The sequence below is a fragment of the Chrysochloris asiatica genome, unplaced genomic scaffold (assembly GCF_000296735.1).
Source record: "Chrysochloris asiatica unplaced genomic scaffold, ChrAsi1.0 scaffold00143, whole genome shotgun sequence".
NCBI lineage: Eukaryota > Metazoa > Chordata > Mammalia > Afrosoricida > Chrysochloridae > Chrysochloris > Chrysochloris asiatica.
In genome coordinates this window covers 4,910,288-4,932,559 of record NW_006408661.1, presented here as the reverse complement: position 1 = coordinate 4,932,559, position 22,272 = coordinate 4,910,288, and the positions used below count along the sequence as shown (strand labels likewise).

The 22,272-nt window shown below is 35.9% G+C and overlaps 1 protein-coding gene across 1 annotated transcript in view; it reads left to right on the top strand.

Moving 5' to 3' along the window:
* AP3S1 (adaptor-related protein complex 3, sigma 1 subunit) overlaps positions 1-13,262 on the top strand; it is a 75,754-nt gene extending 62,492 nt beyond the window's left edge. Inside the window, exons 5-6 of the mRNA XM_006870528.1 lie at positions 3,431-3,538; positions 13,134-13,262. Coding sequence (XP_006870590.1) covers positions 3,431-3,538; positions 13,134-13,262 — 237 coding nt within the window. The remainder of the gene's footprint in view (positions 1-3,430; positions 3,539-13,133) is intronic.
* Positions 13,263-22,272: the final 9,010 nt, after the last annotated feature.

Below are 22,272 nucleotides of genomic sequence, written 5' to 3'. Positions count from 1 at the left end.
TACACTGCAAAGTTGATTTGAATTACAAGATTGGCAATTCAAGCTCACCTGATGCTCCTTAGAAACCCTACTCAGGGTCACTATTGGTTAGTACCGACTAGATGGCACTTAACAACAACAAAAAATCTGACCAGTAAGTCTTGTCTCTTTATGATTTTAAGTTTTGTTCCATATTTTCTCACACTCTGTCTAGAACCTTCTAATGTGACCCCTTTCAGTGCAATTGATAGTGGTCAGTGGGCACCATCTAGTTCCTCTGGTCTCCAGGTTGTAGACACTGATGTTCATGTGGTCCATTAGTTCATTGGACTAATTGTCTCCAACCATCTTCACTTTTCATCACTCTTCTTCCCTCCACACAGGGAGACCAGTAGTTGCACCTTAGATTGCTGAACTTTTAAGATACCAGTCATTACTCACCAACGTAGGATGTATGTGGAACATTAACATTGTGTTTGTTGGCTATAGTATGCCAACTGACCATGGTGTCCCCCAGACTATGGCCCAATTCCTGAGACCCAGCAAATCGTTCCCTCAATAACAAGGTGTTAGGTAATATCTCAGAATTATTTATGTAGGTATATTTACTCTCCCTTTCATATCTATGCAGTATGTGTATCTATCCATGTCTCTACCCATTGTTGTTAAGTGTTGTCAAGTCAGTTCCAATTCATAGCAACCTGGTATAGGGTTTCCTTGGAGTAGCTGGTGGGTTTAACTGTCAGCCTGGTGGCTAGCAGTTGAGCACTAATCCTACAGCACAACACTGAGGCTGTATCTACCCCTAGATCATTGTTATTGCAGGGTTGTGGATATAACAGTATTTATCTCTGTCCCCTTTAACTCTTGCACTCCTCCTCGTATCATCATTTTTCTGCCAACTGACCTTTTGTTGTATATTGCCTTCCCTATCACCCAAGTTAACACGTGTCTACCCTCTTTATAGGACTCTTAGTGTGGCACTGTAGGATCAGCACTAGACTGCAAACCAGAAGGTCAACAGCTCAAACCCATCATCAGCTGCTCCTTGGAAGCCCTATACAGGGTAGCCGTGAGTCGGAACAGACTCGACAGCACTGACTAACGTATTTGCATTGATTCATTTAAGTATAGATTCAAAGAATAAAACCTTATTAAGTGCTTTATTCTTTGAATCTATTTTACAGATAAGATAATAAACTTAGGTGAAGAAATCGCTCAAAGGCATACAACACATAAATGGTAGAGCTAGTTTATACCTATCTTCATTTTTAATGCCACCACACTATTTGAGAAGGAAAATAGTTATAGCAGAACGTATTAGTTTGTGAATCTAATTCTGCTCTGAATTGTCAGTTTTTACTCCAATAAATACCTTTTTTTTTTTTTAATTTGAATTTCCTTTACCCTTCCAAATGGAAAACACCATTTTTAGTCATTAAGTACTTTGAATATAAAATAACAATCTAATAACTATTGAAAAGATCCCTGGGTATTAAAAGCAGTCCATCATCTGCTTTTAACCAGAGGCTGGCAGTTTGAACCACACAGGGATGCCCTGGAGGAAAGACATGGCTGTCTGTTTCATAAAGATTGTAGCCAAGAAAACCACCTGAAACCATCTACTCTCCCACATGCGGTTACAGTGAGTTCGAATTGACGTGAGAAAAGGCTTTGGTTTTTAATACTTACTGGCTAAGAATTTGGTATAAAAAGCCCTTACAGATTATTCTTTGAGTATTAAATTTAATACATTAATATTATCAGAATAATGGTTGTTAATATTTATTGAGCATTAATTTTATTTTGGGGACATTTTATGGATCTTCATGTAATTCTTTCAAAAGTCCCATTATGATGTTGTTGTTAGGTGCCGTTGAGTCAGTATAAACTCATTGTGACCCTATGCACAACAGAATGAAACATTGCCTTGTCCTGCGTCAACCCCACAACCGTTGTTACTTTTGATCTCATTTCTGCTGCCACTGTGCCATACCATCTTGTTGGGGTCATTCTCTTTTTCTCCAACCTTCCACTCTACCAAACATGATATCCTTCTCCATGACTGGTCCCTCCTGATAATATGCCCAAAGCATAAGAGACAAAGCTTGGCCATCCTGGCCTCTAAGGAGCATTTCAGCTGCACTTCTTCCAACACAGTTTGGTTTGTTCTTTGGCAGTCCATAGCTCTTTCAATATTTTCCTCCAACACCATAACTCAAATGCATCAATTCTTCTGTGGTCTTCTTGATTCACTATCCAACTTTAACATTAGGCTATCGAAAATAACATGGCTTGGATCAGACGTACCTGAGTCCTCAAACTGACATCTTTGCTCTTCAACACTTCAAAGAGGTCTGGTGCAGCAGATTTCCCTAATGCTTTGTTTGATTACTTGATTGCTGCTTCCATGAGTGTTGATGGTTGATCTGAGCAAAATGATGTCATTGACAGCTTTAATCTGTTCTCCATTTATCTTGATGTTGTTTATTGGTCCAGTGGTGTGGATTTTTGTTTTCTTTACATTGAGGTGCAACCCATAACGACGGCTGTGGTCTTTGATCTTCATCAGTATTTTACGTCCTCTGAGCTTTCTGCAAGCAAGGTTGTATCATCTCCATATCTCAGGTTATTAATGAGTCTTCCTCCAATCCTTATGCCACGTTTATGAAGGTACTAATATTGTCTTTGAACCCTGGTGGCATAGCATTTACACATTGGGCTGTTTACTTCATGGTTGACAGTTTGAATCCACCAGCTGCTCTGGAGAAGAAAGATGAGATTTTTCTGCTCCCATAGAGATTTACAACCTATACAGGGTTGGTATGAGTCTGAATTGCCTTGAAGGTACACACAACAACATTATCTCAGTTATATAGCTTATAAAACTTAAGACTTAAAGAGAATTATGTAACTGCCTAAGGTGCTACCTAAGGAGCCATGGTGACACATTGGTATAACTAGTGGGCTGCTAACTACAAGGTCAGTGGTTCAAACCCACCAGACACTCTGCAGGAGGCCATTGATACTGTCTGTTCCCCAAAAGTCTGGGAAAACCCTGAAGAGTAGTTCTGCTCTATCCTGTAGGGATGCTATGAGTTGGAATTGACTCAGTGGCAGTACATTTGGTAAGATTTTACCGTAGTGATCAAAGTGGATTATGAATCCTTGCTTTAATCATTTTTACAGTTCATATTAATATAATAGACACCACCCAAGCTGTTGAATTAGTTCTGATTCATAATGAGGCTATAAATCTTTATAGGAACAGGAAGCCTCATAATTCTCTCATGGAGCAGCTCATGGGTTTAAACTATGGACCTTGTGGTTAGCAGTCTAGTGCTTATCTTACAATGTCACCACGGCAATATTTAAAGCAACTACTAGAATCATGAAACTTCTTGTATTGTAATGAACCTTTTTTTATGGGTACATTATTTTTTTCCTTTAGGTTCACAATATTCTTGCAGAAATGGTGATGGGGGGAATGGTATTGGAGACCAACATGAATGAAATTGTTACACAAATTGATGCACAAAATAAATTGGAGAAATCTGAGGTAAGAGTGGAAAGTGCTCTAATTGATGAGGATTCTAAGCATGATCATAAATTATGCATCATTTGTAGCGTTCACTGTTTGTCCTTCAGTATCACCTTTCGGTACACCTAATATGCTTATTCTGTTCAAAGAAAATGGAATATTCACGTTTTGGTTTGTTAGATGGTCTATGACCAGTGACTAGTATCCCCCTAATAGCTGTTTGTATTCATAGCCACAATTGCCTTAGGTAATAAGTACAATTCCAAATTTTTATTACTTAAAAAAATTAAAGTTTATTTGAATAATGAAAGCTAGTATTCGTTGTACAAAAATTAGTCCATAATTATCATGGAAATCCTAGAACTGATATTTTGTGTGATAATTTAGGGTGTACAAAGCCATTTCTGGAAAGGGAAAGGAGACAGGATGGCATTCTCATGAGGAAGTAATGCTGTAATTTATAATAGGTGCTTGGTAGCAAGGGAGTGTAACATTGAAAATATAACTTCATTGATTTAATCTTTTAGCTCTGGATCCTTACAAAGGTCACTGACAAGTTAGTTAAGTCACATATTTTATAGTATGATATATGTATTCATGGCTTTTAATGGATACTATGGAGTCCTGGTGTGGTGCTGTGGGCTAATGCATCAGACTGCAAAGTCGTTTGACCTGCAAGGTCAGTGCTTCAAGCTCACCAGCTGCTCCTTGAAAACCCTGTACAGGGTTGATATGGGTCGGAATCGACTCGAAGGCACTTAACAACAACAATAGGAGAAAGAATTGTTTTATGATACTCATAATTGACTAATTTTGTGCTGTTAAATTGACACTTAGATTGATAAATGAGGACCAACCAGTGCTTTTGTTGTTGTTAAGTGTCATTGAGTCAGTTCCAAATCATATTGACCCTGTATAGGATTTCTGAGGAGTACCTGGTGGGTTTGAACTGCTGAATTTGTGTTTCCCAGTCCAGTGCTGATCCTACAGTGCCACACCAGGAGTCTACCAGCACATTAGCATTATACAAAACTTTTCTTTAGAATTTTAGTGACACTCCCCTCCAGTATTAGGGTGAATATCAGCAACAGGTGCTGTAGCTGAGCCACTCAATTTCACATTATTTTGGTGGTTTCTTATTACCAAAGGAGCCCTGGTAACATAGTGGTTGACAAGCTGAGCTGTTAATCGCAAGGTCAGTAGTTCGAATCTATCAGTCGCTCCTTGGAGAAAGAGGAGGCCACAGAAACCGTATGCAGGGTCGCTATGAGTCAGCACCGACTCAGTGGCACACAACCATTACCCCCACCAGCAGCTTATTACCAAAGAAGAGTTTAAGAAAGGTGGATAATTTCTGTATCCTTTTCAACACTATGCTTACTTAAGGTTATGTCTTACCTTTGGTATTTATAGCACAATTTAGATTGGAAGAATATATGCTAGTACATATATTATTTATATGGTTGATTTAAAGTAAATATTACTATAAAGAAGAACAAGGTATTACATATATTAGTATTAACATACTACAGGTGAGTTCAGAGGAATTTGTACCTTGTTGGCATTTTAAAGGATCGACTTGAGCACAGCGCTACTTACTGCTCATTTGTGTTGAAAAAAACCAGATGGTGAATAAACATCAACTATGAGGATTACAAACAGTTGAAGCTTTACATAAAAATTTCTCTATTGTATTATTTTTAATTATTTTACCTTATCTCACTCTATCATTCCTATTGATTTTTCTAGGAGAGGCTTGTAATTGTGAAGAATTTAAAATCATGATTTTTAAAAATAACTGTATATTTGTGTGTCTATAGTCAGTAATTTTTAAAGGTGGAAACTAGGTTAATAGACAAATTTTTGTTTTAGGAGAAGAAAAAGGACTTGGAATATTGCAATATATTAATTAGTATAATTGGTTTGCAATATATAATTTAGTTAGTAAAAGATTTACTATAAACTCTATAGTTTTTAAAGTCTAAAAATTAATGAGTTAAAATGTGTGTACTCTTTTTAACCATTGCCTTACAAAACTATGTGGTTATAGATTTTAAATGCCAAGAGACAAACAGTGATCTAACCCATTAATTATTTAGAATGAACTTTCATATTTCCAGGTACCAACTCCTTTCCATTAGTGGTGTCCTTTTTTTCCTTTTCTTTTGCTCCTTAGTGTGCTTTGTGTAATAGTGACAAAAGCCATGAAGGATTTATAGTAATTACATAATAGATTTTTGCCTTTTGATTGCTCAGTAAAACTTGAATTAGGCAGTTTTTCTGATCTATAAAGAGCAGCAAAATTGATATTTTGGATTGTAGTTACAAGAATACCATTAACTATATGAGAATACTTTTTTAAAAAACCCTTTCCCAGAAATGGTATTTAAATAGTTTGCAATACTGGTAAATACAAATATTATTTATCTGCTAATCATCTTTTAGGATATACAATCAGTTGTTATCTGTTATATGCTACCAAATTAGTTTATCTTTTTGCTCTTTATAAGAAAATATGATTTAAATTCTTTTTATTAGAACTAAACCACAGCATTATGTACATTTATCAAGTGTTTCTTTAAAGTGTGTCTGTTAAAATTTTAATTATTTAATAAGATCTGAATCAAAATGAGGCCTGTTAGTCCTGATCATATTTTGAAAAGTCATACTGACTTTGTATAATATTTAAATAATTTGTGTATATCTTTAGTATGTTTAGAAGACTGTCAGCTTTATTCCAGACAAAATGAAATGTCAAAAGTTTTAGTATAGGCTCATTTTTCATGGTTCTGTAACTGCTTACAGCTCGAAGATACATGGCTTCAGAATCCAAAATTAATTGAGAACAACATGTAAAGTTTTAAAAATCTGGCTCTTATTTAATTTCATTTAAAGATTATTATGTAATCAAAACTTAATAAGAAAGACTGCATTAAAATCCAGAATGTAATACTTGATGATTCTAACTGGCTATATTAAAAAATTCATATAAGTAATATTTCAGGCATAGTATTCATATCTTTAAAAATCAACATATGTATAATTAAGATACAGCTTTAAAAATTTTAACATGGGTCTATCTAGATGCCTTTACATTTTCAGGAATCAAAGATTGTATTCTGTTGTCTTAAAAAGAGTAAGTTTCCAATAATAAAGTGAAACCAGTTTAATTCACAATACATAGACAAGTAGATGCAAAGATCTCCCAGTTCCTTAGCTTGAGAGAAGCAGAGATAACGCTCTGAATGTATTTTCATCTATTCTGCTTTGATAGGAAAAAAAAAAAAAAAAAAAGGTTTACTTTAACATTGGATTCTGGGGTCAAAATGGTTTAAGCTGGGAGGTTGGTAGGGTTGGGGGGAAGTGTAAGAAGCACTCAGAAATCACTCAAGGAATATAAGAGCTCCCTGGGAGGAGGGGGTGGAGGTAAAGGGATGGTGCTGGGGAGAACTTACTAGCTTTTATGTATTTTGTGTTATTTTTAAGGTGGGTAAATGGGTCACTACTTTTTTTTAAAAGTCAGTCCTCTTATTCTGAACATCCTGATCTTTCTAGCTCTTTCCATTCTTCTCTCTTACAGACCTTTATCTTTCAGTCTCCCAGACAGGACAGGTAGACAAGGTATTGCTGACTTTAAGAAACATGTGCTTTAACAAAGGGAAAGCAAAATGACGTCAAAGACAATTAATTATTTAGGCCAGACTCAAAAATTCTTTGTGTTAATGAACCCATGCAGTCCCTGTAGCCTATTTTCCATTCTAGTTCCTCCTTGTAGTTTCTTCATCTTTTATTGGACTTAGTGTATTTTACTAGTATATCATTGATGTCATGTTTGTTCTGTTTTGTCTGCCTGCATTGTAAAATGGAAGTTTAATTTTTAAAAACCATTGTCATTTAACTGACAAATTATATTTGTAGAAATGACAATTTACCTGGTATGTAAAAACAGTGTTTGAGCCTCATATGGCAGAACCAATCTTAATTTAACTCTCACAGTTATTTTCTTTTCTTTTTTTTCTTTAATTTCATCTCTAAATTAGGATTTTAACATAAAATTACCTGCTGGGTTTTGAAAGCTATGAATTTAAAAATCATAAAGCTTTAGAGTTTTGCATATAAAGTGGCAAGCAGTGAAGTCTTGAAATAATTGACTGTTACAAATAGTTGCTTTTTTTCCCACAAAATGGTTTTCAGTTCCAAAGTCTTAACAGAATTGTCTTTACAATTTTGACTAGCAGGTGTATATTAAAGTTGGCCAACAAAAAGTAGATTAGAAATCTTCTAAAACTTGCATTAAATACAGGGACCAAAATAATAAAGATTTCTGCTGTAGCATTCTTTACTTCTAAGCATTTCATAATCAGACTTAGCAAAATACTGTAAACCTTGGGCATTTTTGCAAAGCATATAAGCAAGTATGGAAATGTTTTTTATAGACTCCTAGTTAAAAGGGGCAGTCGTTGGTTTAGTAGAATTCTTGCCGTTCATATGAGAGAGCTCAGTTCACTTCTTGGTCAGTGTGTCTACAGCACAGCCATCACCTGTCTATCACTGGAGGCTTTCATGTGGCTGGAATACCTATTTTGGCTCTGGATATAGAAAAGACAATACATAGTGGCCTCATTTACTCCATTGATCCAGATGACTGCCAGTTTCTGTCTTTGATTTGTGTTAGTCTTCTGTTGTCTAGCAAAGAACAGTTAACACTTAGGTCTCTGAAGTTGCATCACTAGAACTATTGATTGGCTTTTTAAAACATCAGTTTCTATTTTAAAAGAGTAGAAATTAAGAGAAGTAGGTACAGATGCAGTTGTTGGAAAATACAGATGTTAAAAGGTCAGCTAGTGAGTTAGTTCTGCCCCTTTACCTTGCTACTTCGTTATTTTATACTTTGGTTAAGGAGCTCTGGTAGCGTAGTGGTTACAAATCAGGCTGCTAACCCAAGGTCAGCAGTTCGAAACTACCAGCTGTTCCGCAAGAGAAAGATGAGACTTTCTGCTCCTGTAAAGATTTACAGCCTCGAAAACCCTATGCAGGGTCTCTGTGAGTTGGAACCAACTCCACGGCACACCACCACCACCATATTTTGCAGTTAGAGCTCCTGAGAGTTCAATAAGAGTATGATAAAGATTTTTCGATTTTTCACACATTCAAACACTTCTTTCTTGCCCATTAGAGTATTGTTGTAAGCATTTCTAATCTGATCATGTATACTTTCAGTATTAAAACACTGCCTTTAAAGCAAAGAGCAAAGGCTACTTCTCCCCCATCCCACCCCAACCTCACATTGATAAAGTTAAAAAACAGAAACTGTTTTACTCAAAAACATGCTTTCAAAATCTGCCATTATTTTGTTAATGATTTTGAGTCTGAAACCATTTAGTACTGTGTTTATTAATATTGATGTTCTTTTTACCACTTTGCTGTTATATCAAAATTATGAATGTGCATATAGCAATGTCCAGCAGGAAGGGTGGGTAAAGGTTTCAGTTTGTAAAAATTATTTCAACTACCATCTTATTATACTGTATTTAAAGTGTGAGAAAAGTTATTTTAAGATGGTAGAATAGAATTTTGTTTTAGATAAAATAAATATCTAGATGTTACTTTACTTTTCCCTTCAAGAAAGTTAATTGCTTATTGCATGAAGAAAAGAGAGTTTTCAGGTTCTTTGAAATAAATTTTATTAATGCTGCTTTTTTTTTTTTAAGTTTTGCTTGCACATATTTTGTTTATTTTTGGGTCTGGCAATTTAAAAACAAAATAAAAAACAAATCATATTCATCCATTACTATCTTTGTGATTCAAGTGCTTGAAATTTCTAAGAGTATGTCTGTATAAGTCTTCTATCTGTTTGGCCTCATTTTGGTATACTTGCAGACTTCATTTTGTTTTCTTTCTCTTAATTCTGTTAATTTATTTAATCTCATGGGAGAGAAAACATGGTCATTCTTTTATATATTGTTCTTCATTCTTCCATCAAATCCATACTCTTAAATGCTTTGGATTCATGTATTTGTTTTTGTTAGTGGAATTGCTGCAGTTTACCTGCCTTGGTGCTCGATTATAACATAGATGGAAACAAGTTATTTCTCCAGTAGGAATTCATTCTTTATTTCTGCTTTGTGCCAACTCTGTAATCTTAAACATTTAAGACTTTATCGTACTCTCAGAAATATTATTCTATTTTAATTTGTGCATACTAAATCAGGTTACCCTAACTCCTATAAATTTTAGTACGCAAAAAAGGATTTATAAATGTTTTCTTGTTGCTTTGAGTGTATCTTTCTGGGAAAACAAAATCCAAAAGCTAAACCAAGGTAAAAATTACTTTACACTTCTGTTAGCAAACTGATTTCTTAACGGAAAATTACCTCTTTTACATTTTAAGCTAAAGTAAAAACTCTTTCAGACTTCACTCCTGAAGGTCTGGAAATGAAATTTGTGTTATGGCAGTGTTGGTGTTGACTGAGTAATACACAGGTTTTTGTTTTGTTTTAAACTAATATTCATAGGATGGTCATGTGCTGTGGAGTCAGTTCCGATTCATAGCTACCCTGTATATGGTTTCCAAGGCTGTAAATCTTTATGGGAACAGAAAGCCTCATCTTTGTCCTGAGGAACAGTTGATAGTTTCTAACCACTGACCTTGAAGTTAGTAGCCTGACTCCTAACCACTCTGCTACCAGAGCTCCTTAATTTGCATTTATAAGTATGTAATAATTTGTTGTTGTTAAGTGGCGTTGAGTCAATTTTGACTCAGTGACTCTATTTAGGGTTTCCAAGAAGTAGGTGGTGGGTTTGAACTGCTGACCTTGTGGTTAGCATTCCAGTACTTGTTTTATAGCACCACACCGGGAGTCATTTAAGCATCTATTTTCTCATGAAAAGTATTTCTTGAATTTTTATGCATATCTTTATTTCCCTGTGACTCCTGATTTAAAATATTACTTCAAATTGAAATACATATTACAAGTTTTAAAGTTTTTCCTAACATTTCAATTCATAACATACTTCACAAAAGTTATTGAACATGCTTGAGAAATAATTTGATTCTCTTTAATTCATTTGCGTGTTCTTAATAATTACCATTTCTTTGCATGTCTCTGGCTTGCTGCTTATGTTTAGAAGAATTGTACTTAGAAACTTCTTTAGGTTTTACGTAATAAGGAATTGGCACATATATGTTACTTAAATCAATCACTATAATAACTGTGTATTCATTCTCATTAGCAGCCAAAAGTCTACACCATCTTTGGTCTCAAACAAACAACTTAATCTAATGACATTTAACTGGATAAATTTTTCATTCTCATTTTATTTTCTTAAGTTTAGCTGTTCATAGTACAGTATATTATGGAAAAGTAGATTTTATGACATTTTATTTTAATACTGAAACAGTATTTTTATTTTTTATAAATCATGGCATCCAAACACACACACATGAATACTCATATTTTCTCTTTCCATCCCTTTCTAATTAATAAAATTCCTCATGACTTTAAAAATTCATATGAAAATATTTTATTAATACTTTCCAATGCATATGTTCCCTGTTTGGAAAAGCAAAAATAGTGGCAAATTGGTCTGTGATTTCAGAAAAATTACCAAGTCCTTCTGCCTGGAAAAATAATACTAGTTCTGGGATGTCTGTAATTTTGTAGTTTATGTTCACATGACAGTTAACATACTTGCTAAAGAAAAGGGGGACCTACAAGATGGTAAACCTCTCTGAACTGGATTCTTTAAAAAAAAAAAGAGAAGTGTATCATAAACCATTCTAAATTTTGCTTACTAGAAGTTGAACTTGAAATGGTCAGATTAAAGACCCTTTTGAATATGTTATGTGCTACACTAAATAATATTCGGTTGTATTTCCAACATCATTTTGTATTCTGGGAGGGAAAATGAGATATTAAACAAAAATGCATTTCTTCAGGTAGGTATAAGTGTAGAAATGAAACAAATTTTGGTTATACATAAAAAATAATCACCCTTCATTAAATTATAAAAATTGCATTCTTCAGCCCTAACCTAACATTAGGCTATGGAGTTTTTCATCCATATCACCCTTGTCATTGCCTGTGTGGACCATATCTATTACTGATACTATTTTACTGATTTTTCTATTTTTTCCAATTCTGAATTGATAATTCATAGCTTTTAATTAATTTAATTGATAATTTCATTGCTTAACAATGTTTGTATCCTTTATTCAGCAAATAGTTTACACTGGCCTATTTTGTATCAGTCAAGATTTATCTCAGGTAACAGCTTTATTATTATTTATTTATCAACAAAAAAGGTAGGCTTATATAAGAAAAAAAAACACCAAATTATGAAAAGGGACTTTAAAAGTAGTATTTCTAATTACATGGATATTGTGGAAGATTTGTTTTTGTTACTTGTCTGTTTCTGTGCAAGGTGATGGCCTTGAACTCAGATGTGTTTGTTGGCATTGCTGTATTATATAGCCTGAATAAAGATGGATGACAATATAAATTAAACCATAAATGCTGTTTGAGACAAAATATATAATCCATTATTCTTTTTATCTTTAAGCATATTTTCTTTCAATATTATTTTACAAATGATAAATTTTCCTACTAAGAGGAAATCTAAGTATTATACAATATGGTAATTACTGAAAAATTTGAAATTTATTTATATATACAACCTCTTGCATTATGGGAGAAAGATGAGGTTTTTCTGCTCCTGCAAAGAAATGCAGCCTTGAAAACCCTATACAGTGTCACTAAGAATTGAAACCAAGTCATTGGCACTTAACAGCAACAGCAAGCCTATTGCATTTATGCTAATTTTTTTGCTCTAAATCTGTTTACTGTAAACTAAATATATGTTGTTGAGTCTACCTTATATGATAAAATATTTTTAGTCTCTATATTTTTATTAATGCATTGAAGGGTTTGAATGATCCTCTTTTTTGCAGTTTCATCTTTAGGCAGAACAATTCTCTTTAGAGTAAAGAGCCTGATTTTTTTTTTTTTTTTTTTTTAAGCCTTCTAGAACTTTCCTAGCAAAACTTAGAACTCTCCCACATTTTTTAAAATGTATTTAAAATTGTCTGCTGTTTATAAATGTTTTAAGGGCTTAGCCCTGAGTAAAGAAACAAAACAAGCATAATCTATTACTTTTATTTTTATTTCACGACACATTGATGATAACCAATGCCATTTTTAAAACCCCCGCCCCCAAAATTGTGATTGTTGCAAGAGATGTTTAATAAGGAAACTAAAGTGAAATATGCTTCCTGCTTAGATCGTAAGTCAGTTACATCAAGATATAGGTGAAGATCTAGCTGTAGCTATTGAATATTACATGTATAACATCTAGGGTAGGACATGTTATTTTACATGTAAATCTTTTCATCGTTATCATTGCATGTGCTCACAGTATTTTTTAATGTGTCAACTGTTTTCTTTTTATAGAGTAGTATTTCAAAGTAACCATCTCATACCAGTTCAAACTATCATTTGGTCTTTAAACTTACTGTATGAAAATCTTTTATCATTGTCTTCCATTATAAATGTTTGATGATGAACCACACCTGAGTTGTACATTTTGTTTTTCTTGTATTTGCTTCTGTATACAGGCTGGCTTCGCAGGAGCCCCAGCCCGTGCTGTATCAGCTGTAAAGAACATGAATCTTCCTGAGATCCCACGAAATATTAACATTGGTGACATCAGTATAAAAGTGCCAAACCTGCCCTCTTTTAAATAAAAAAAAAATGTAAAGGCTACTCCGAGGTAAAATCCAGGGGGAAATTCATCCACGTTTACCAGGCAGTTGTTTACCAAAAATAGAGGAGGAGAGTCTTAACTTTTGCTCTTGGATTTAAGTCAAGGTACTGTATAGAAGTTGTGTAAAATCAGTATGTGAAGTTTATGTTGCGTTTCTTGCTCAGTGATTTTTTTTTTTAATTGAGTAGTTCCTGTGTGATTTTTTTTTTGTTTTTTTAATTGCATTCCTGTGCCCACCTAAGGCATGCTTCTATGTATTGGCTATTACAGTATTTTGAAAAGTGTTTGAGATACTTATTTAATTATGTACAACCCAAAATGTTGGTGTTTTGTATGGATCACAAGTACAGCATTCCTTAATTCCTTCTGCTATTGTCATAATTGTTATTTAAAGAACCAAGTATGTATTGCATGAAAACATTATGACCTTTTTCTCTTGTTTTAAATAAACTCTAAGATAACTGGACCTTTGTTTGCCTGTTATCTACTTTAGCAATAATTTTTTTTACGCCCTTCTGACTCAACAAAATAAATAAAAGTATATTTTATACTGTTCAACAGCTGTTGATTTTTATTTTATTTTAATTCATTTTTAATACTCAGAAAGTCACTACAATATTCCATACTCAATTATTACACAAATTAAGAGGAGCATACAATTGTCTGTTGGTATCCACAAGGAATTGGTACCGGGACATAGACCCACACACCATCATCCTGCAGTCCTCAGGCACCAAAATTCGTGGATGTTCAACTTCCTTATATATAAAATGTAGATTACACTTGAATATAACCTACACACATCCTCTCATATGCATTAAATCATCTCTAGATTATTTACAATACCTACCTGGTGTGGCGCTGTGCATTAATGTGCTGACCTGCAAAGTTGCTTTGAACCTTAAGGTTGGTGGTTCAAGCTGACCAGTCACTCATCAGAAATCCTATACAGGGTCACTATGAGTCGGAACACACTCAATGGCACTTCACAACAACAATGCAATATAAGTAGCATTTAATGTTCCCTCTTAGATTTTGGAGAATTGCTTTGACCACTTAACTGCTTTTTGTTGTTGTGGTTGTTAGGTGCCATCAAGTTGGTACCGACCCATTGTGACCTTATGCACAGCAGAATGAAATACTGCCCGATCCTGGGTCAACCTCACTACTGTTGCTACACTTGAGTCCTTCAATGCTGCCACCTAGCCATTCCATCTCGTTGGGGGTCTTCCTCTTTTTCTCTGACCCTCCGCTCTGCTAAACATGGTATCCTTCTCCAGCGACTGGTCCCTCCTGACAATATGTCCAAAGTATGAGGACAAAGTTTGGCCATCTTGGCTTCCAAGGAGCACTCTGGCTGCACTTCTTCCAAAATGGATTTGTTGGTTCTTTTGGCAGCCCATGGCACTTTCAATAGCCTCCTCCAATACCATAACTCAAAAGCATCAATTCTTCTATGGTTTTCCTTATTCACTGTCCAGCTTTCACATGCATATGAGGTTATTGAAAATACCATGGCTTGGGTCAGGTGCACCTTAGTCCTCAAGCTGACATCTTTGCTCTTCAACACTCTAAAAAGGTCTTGTACAACAGATTTTTGCCTAATGCAATGTGTCGTTTGATTTCTTGACTGCTGTTTCCGTGAGTGTTGATAGTTGATCCAAGAAGAATGAAGTCCCTGACAACTTCAATCTTTTCTCCATTGATAAGAACATTCTTTATTGGCCCAGTAGTATTTTCTTTACATTGAGATGTAATCCATACCGAAGGTTGTGTTCTTTGATCTTCATCAGTAAATATTTTAGGTCCTCTTCACTTTCAGCAAGCAAGGTTGTATCATCTGCATGTCACAGGTTGTTAATGAGTCTTCCTCCAATTCTGATGCCACGTTTTTCTTCCCAGCTTCTCAGATGATTTGCTCAGCATACATGTTGAATACGTATCATGAAAGAATACAACCTTGTTACACACCTTTTCTAACTAAACCATTCGGTGTTCCCATGTTCTGTTCGAACAACTGCCTCTTGGTCCAGGTACAGATTACTCATGAGCACAATTAAGTGTTCCGAAATACTCATACTTTGCAATGTTGTCCATAGCTTGTCAAGAGCCACACAATCGAAAGCCTTTGGGTAGACACAATTGGCACAAAAAAATACAAGTAGTAACAGAGCAAGACAAGAGCGAACAATGCTCAAAGGAGTGACTGGAGAGAGACCTCATTTCTTCATTCTCATGAATTAAGCATAGGGCTCAGCATGGCAAACTCACATTTTACTTTCCCCAAAATATTTTCAATCTGGTTGGTTGAATCCACAGATGTAAAATCTGAGGATGCAGAGGTTCAACTATATCATAAAAGATTGAGTCTGGAGTGGGAGGAAACAATCCTTTCTCCCAAATTTATACAATAAAATCTGTGTACACTGGAACCTGTGAAGGTGGAAACCTGTCAGAGAAGGAAAACTCAAATATTTCCCACTTTAACAGAGAATCCTGGTGTGGCACTGTCGAGTAAATGCGCTGGACTGCAAAGTCGGTTTGATGCTCAAGGTTGGCGGTTTAAACTCACCATCCACTCCCTGAAAACCCTATGTAGGGTCACTATGGGTTTGAACCAACTCAACCACATAACAACAACAACAAAAATAGAGAGTAATTGAAAAGTGATGACTACTGCTTGGATTTTGTGGCATATATGAATTTTATTCCAGGAACTCAAGGATGTAACGAAAAGTCACTTTATTTTTTCTAAATAAAATGTATCAAACCCATCTTGTTGAGGTATTAAGAAATTCAATCTGTGATGGCATTTTTATCATTTCCGAGATGTGAAAAACTAGAGGAAGGTTGTACAAAGCAAGACATTACAGGAATGTCTTCAGTCATTCAAGACATGGTAAATGTCTACTGTCCCAGGTGAGCAAAACCCTGTCCTCATAGAGCACCACACAAAGCACTTGGCATGACTGTTTCTATAATTGTTGTTCAGTGCCGCCGAGTCGGTTCCGACCCATAGCGACCCTGTGCAGGGTTTCCAAGGGTGTAAATCTTTACAGGAGCAGAAACCCTTATTGTTCTCCGCCTGCAGAGCGGCTGGTAGTTTCCAACTGCTGACCTTAAGGTTTGCAGCCCGATTCGTAACCACTACACTACCAGAGCTCCTATATATATAAAATTTGGGCCAGACTCTACTTTAACCTCTAAAATCACAAAAGAGTTTCACCTGCCATTATTTACTATTAAATACAACCACCAAACAATAAACCTACCAATCTACCTTCCTGTTTTGATTTCTTCCTTTCCCTTTTTCCTCTTTCTTCCCTTCCCCTCTTTGTCTCTTTGTGTGCCAGGCGTTGTTTTAAATATGGGCATATAGCAGGGAGCAAAACAGACTAAGTTTATATTGGAACTTGAACTCAAGTAGGGGGCAAAAAAACGTATGTCAAGTGGTGACAAGTGTTAGGAAGAAAAATCAAGCTGGTAGAAGGAATTGGGAGCAACAGGGTAGGGAGTTGGGGAGTCTGTTGGTTCTGTTACATAGTGTATGTAGGGGAAGACATCTCTGAGCAAGTGACATTTATGCAAAGTGGGTAAGGAAGAATCATGGGGAACCTACAGCCCATTGATAATAGACGGTCCAGCTCACCCTCCACTACAGTCCCGTGCACAGAGATCTCCCAGTCAATTGTTTAGGGCCTAACACATGAGCAAATAGCCAAAAATGATCACCAACATTTAAAAAGAGCTTAACAATATGAAAGTTAAAGAAGTCTGCTGGCACAAACAGTTAAAAGCTCGACTGCTAACCAAGAGATTACTAGTTCAAACTCACTCTGACTCTGCAGGGGAAAGACCTGGTTTGCTGTTCTAAATTTGGGACAGTTCAGTTACATAGGATCACTATAACATAAAATCAACCCGACAACACTTTGCAACAGCAATATGAATGGAATCGTAGAGACCCAAACAGCATAAACCAATAGGAAAAACAAAGAAATCATTACTGTGCCCATTATTTAAGACACCTCCTGTCACTTCAAAATTTCCTTGTCCCTACCATTTACTTCAGCCATTGTTCAGCATGTAGTTCACCGTCTTGCACCAGCTTTACTGATTATACATAATTGAATATTGCCTTATTTTGAGCCATAGTTTTAACTGGCTCCCTGTCCTGGGAATTTCTTCCACCTGGTCATAATGCGTGTATAGCCACCCTCTTGGCACAATTTGAAATTGAAGAAAGTTAAGGACATTGTGACTTCTGGGAATAGAATAAGTACTTCTCCCTATTCATATGACAGGACGTCAAAAAATTCCTAGGAAAATGGAGTTGAAAGATAGGGAATTTTCCCACTAACTTGAATCTCTCATACTTTAGTCAGATATTTCGGAGAGTTTTCCTTTCTTAGCTGTTTATTTACATACCTGTTTGGTAAGGTGGAGGCTCAGAGAAAAAGAGGAAGACCCCCAACGAGATGGATTGGCCAAGTGGCAGCATCGATTAACTCAAGCGTGGCAACAGTAGTGAGGTTGGCCCAGGATCAGGCAGTGTTTCATTTTGCTGTGCATAAAGTTGCTATGAGTTGATACCAACTCTATGGCACCTAACAACAACAACAATTTACATACTTATTGTAAATAAATAAATATATACATTTATCAATTTATTGTTTTTCACGTGTATTATTTAGTGATGTTAATTATATTAATCATGATCTGCAACCAACCCGTACCAATAATTTTCCATCACAAACTATAACTCAGTGTTAGCCCCATTTTAGGTGTTCCAATCAGTTATAGGCAGAAGACGGACTTACAAGCTTTCTATGGTGATGCTTTTCCCTATTCCTTTCTCTCCCTCCAGTGTCTATTTTATAATATAATGCAAGGAAAACCAAGATTGAAAAGACAGCCAAGCATCTTAATATTATTTCCCCCTTTTCCACATTCCAACCATGGCTCGATCTCTGTATCCCAGAACTCTGTTGTTCTCAAGTTGTGCATATATTATTATTTACCTCTGTCTCACTTAGCCCATTGAGACCTGTCTAATTGTTCTCCCGTCTGCTTTGTTCTTCCATTCCCCTCTCCCTATTTGTATATTGCCCCCCTCCCTATCACCCAAACTATCTTGTGTCTAATCCCTGCCCTGTGCTCCACCTTCCCCTCTCTCCCCTCACCCACCCCCAACATCCCAATAATCAACAAAGAATCCCCCCCACCATCCCCCTTTAGTATGGGTTCTTTTTCCCTTAGTCTTTTACAGTAGTGGTCCTATGCAGTATTTCTCTTTTTGTGACTAATTTCACTCAACATAATGCCCTCAAGGTTCATCCATGTTATGCGGTGGCTTGCAGCTTCCTTGTTCTTCAAGGTAGCATAGTATTCCATTGTGTGTATGTACCACAGTTTGTTTATCCATTCTTCTGTTGATGGGCACTTTGGCTGCCTCCATCTTTTTGCTATTGTAAATAGTGCTGCTATAACATTGGTGTGCATATATCTTCTCAGATTGTGGCTCGTTTTTCTTGTGGATAAATACCAAGTAGAGGAATTGCTGGATCATAATGTATTTCTATTTTCAACCTTCTGAGGAAGCGCCATATTGCTTTCCATAGAGGTTGGACCATTTTGCAGTCCCACCAGCAATGCAGGAATGTCCCAGTATCTCCACATCCCCGCCAGCATTTATTGTCCTCTATATTTTTCATCTTTGCTATTATTGTTGGTGTGAGATATCTCATTGTTGTTTTGATTTGCATCTCTCTAATCATGGTCTCTAATCATGGCAGTAGATTTTTATATGGTGTTGTAGAATAATGCATTGGACCGAAAAGTCAGTTTGAACTGCAAATTTGGCAGTTCAAACTCACTGGCTGCTCCTTGGAAACCCTAAACAGAGTTGCTATGAGTTGGAGCTGACTCGACAGCACTTACCAACAACAATAACAAAATTCGTGGACTTGTTTTAATTGTCTTCAGCTTCAGACTGAACTTGCATATGAGAAATTGATGGTCTCTTACAGTCTGCCCCGGTCTTGTTTTTGCTGATGATATGGAGCTTTCACTGTCTCTTTCCACAGGTGGAGTCAATTTGATTTCTGTATATTCCATCTGGTGAGGTCCAGGTGTATAGTCATCTTTTGTGTTGTTTAAAGAGATACTTGCAATGAATGTCATTGGTTTTGCAAAATTCTATCATATGCTCTCCAGCATAGTTTCTATCACCAAAGCCATATTTTCCAACTACTGATCCTTGTTTCCAACTTTTGCATTCCAATCACCAGTAATTATCAATACATCTGGATGGCATGTTTGATCAATTTCAGACTGAAGAAGTTGATAGAATTCATCAATTTCATTATCACTGACTTAGTGTTTGATGAGTTAATCTGAATAGTAGTGGCATTAAGTGGTCTTTCTTATAGATGTATGGATATTAACATATCATAGACAGCATTATATTTCAAGAAAGATCTTGAAATGTTATTTTTCATGATGAATATGACATCATTTCTCTTCAATTCCGAGCATAGTAAACCATGTAAGTGTCAGATTCAAAATGGCCACTGTGAGTCCTTTTCAGCTCACTAATGCTTGGATACTGACGTTTACGTGGTCTATTCATTTTCGACAGCTTTCAATTTTCCTAGATTCATACTTTGTACATTCCATGTTCCAACTATTAACAGATGTGTATAGTTGTTTCTCCTCAATTTAGTTGTCCCCCATCAGCATAGGAAGGTCCCTAAAGCTTTACTCTAGTCATATCATCACAGTCAACTCTATTTTATGGAAACAGCTCTTCCCCAGTAGTATTTTGGTGTCTTCCAACCTGAGGGGCTCATCTTTCGGCACTAATATCTGACCGTATCCTGGCTCTATTCATAATGTTTCAATATTCTAATGCTATGTGACAGTGTTCCACTTCTATTCATAAAGCTTGCAGTGACTAAACATTCAGCAGTCTGCCTCTCCATCTACCTAGTCTAGCTTAGTCTAGAAGCTCAGCTGAAATCTGTTCACCATGGATGACCCTGCTGGTATTTAAAATACCAGTGGCATAGCTTCTAGAAACACAGCAACATGCGAGCCACCACATGATGACAAACTGACAGGCGAGTGGTGTCCTTCCGCTCCCGTAGCCACTAGTAAACTTAAGTATATATATACATTGTTGTTATTGTGTTGTTTAGTCGACTCTGACTCATAGCGGCCCTGTATAGAGTTTGCAAAGAGCAGCTGGTAGGTTTGAAATACCTACATTGTGGTTTGTAGCCCAGTGCTGATCCTACAAGCCACACCACAAATCCTTGATATGTATATATTGTCCTACTCTAGGTATCTTGTATAAGTGAGATTATTTTTGTCCTTATAGATTGATTTGCTTCACTCAGCATAGTGTTTCAAGATTCATCCAGGTGGTAGCATGTATCAAAACTTCATTTTTTCTAATTGCTGAGTAATAGTCAGTCCATTGTAGCTACCAATTTTTATTTATCCATTCTTCTGTTGATGGACATTTGGTGATTTCCACTTTTTGTTGTACATGTATCTGTGTCACTGCTTTAAAATCTTTTGGGCATATACCTACAAGTGGAATGTCTAGGTCACTTTTTATTTTTGAGAGAATAAATGTATATACATTTTTTTAAAAGCTTTCATTATGAATTGAGTATTAATTTATAGGACAGATCATCAGTTTTGCACTCAATCATATGTTGTTTCATTGCAGTGATTACAATCCTCTCTCCATGTACCATCAGTTAACAGTATTTGCCTCCTTTCTCTCTCTCTCTTTTTTTTTTTTTTTTATGTACACAAAACACAGAAAATGGTGATGGAATTCTTTGGAATTGGATAATACTGGTGATTACACAACATGATGATGTAATTATTGTTACTGAACTATACATGTAAAATGTTGAGTTGGCAAATATTACATATTTTACGACAATAAAACAAAAAAAGAAATTTTACTTCTGTAATAGATTGCTTCCTACAAACTGATAAGAGTAGGAAAAATAAGAAACTCACTGACCTCTCATTTCATCCATCTATACCTTAACAATTCACTTCATTTTGACCCATTATAAAATAAACCTTTGACAGTACTTGAAAGAATGTTGTGCTGCTTGTCTGAGGTTGATTAATTTCAAAGGAGAATCGCCTGATATCTAATCTTAGCTTTGCCCTTTATTAAGCAAATCATTACTCTCTCGCTAAGCCTCAATTTTCTAATCTGTAAGGAATGTAGGAATACCAATGCTGTTGTTAGGCACCATGGAGTCAGTTCCAACTCATAGCAACCCTATGAACAACAACAACAAAAACAATGCCTGGGTCTGCTTCATCCTCACAGTTGTTAGTTACACTTGAGCCCATAGTTGTTGCCACTGTGCCAGTCCATTTCGTTGGGGGTCTTCTTCTTTTTTGAAGACCCTCCACTTTATCAAGCATGATGTCCTTTCCCAGGGACTGGCCCTTCTGAAAACATATCTGAAGAATGAGAGATGAAGTCTCGCCATCCTGGCTTCTAAGGAGCATTCTGACTGTACTTCTTCCAAGACAGATTTGTTTATTCTTTTGGTATTCCACGGTACTCTCAATATTCTAACAATATTCCAAAACCTAACTCAAATGCATCAGTTCTTCTATGGTCTTCCTTATTCACTGTCCAATTTTCATAGACATATAAGGGTACAGTATGTTATGCAAATGAAGCCTGCATTATACAGTTTTGGCAAACCACACAACCCCTTCCTGAGTGAGTTTCTTGTTAGGTGTTCTTTATGGCCACGTTATATTTGAAAAATATGTTATTTCCCTCATAGAGTGACTGTGATGAGTATTTGAAGGGATCCATGCAAAAGCATGGATCCATGCAAAAGGATTGAAGTTGTCAAGGACTTCATTCTTCTTGGATCAACTATCAACACTCGCGGAAGTAGCAGTCAAGAGATCAGACGACGTATTGCACTGGGCAA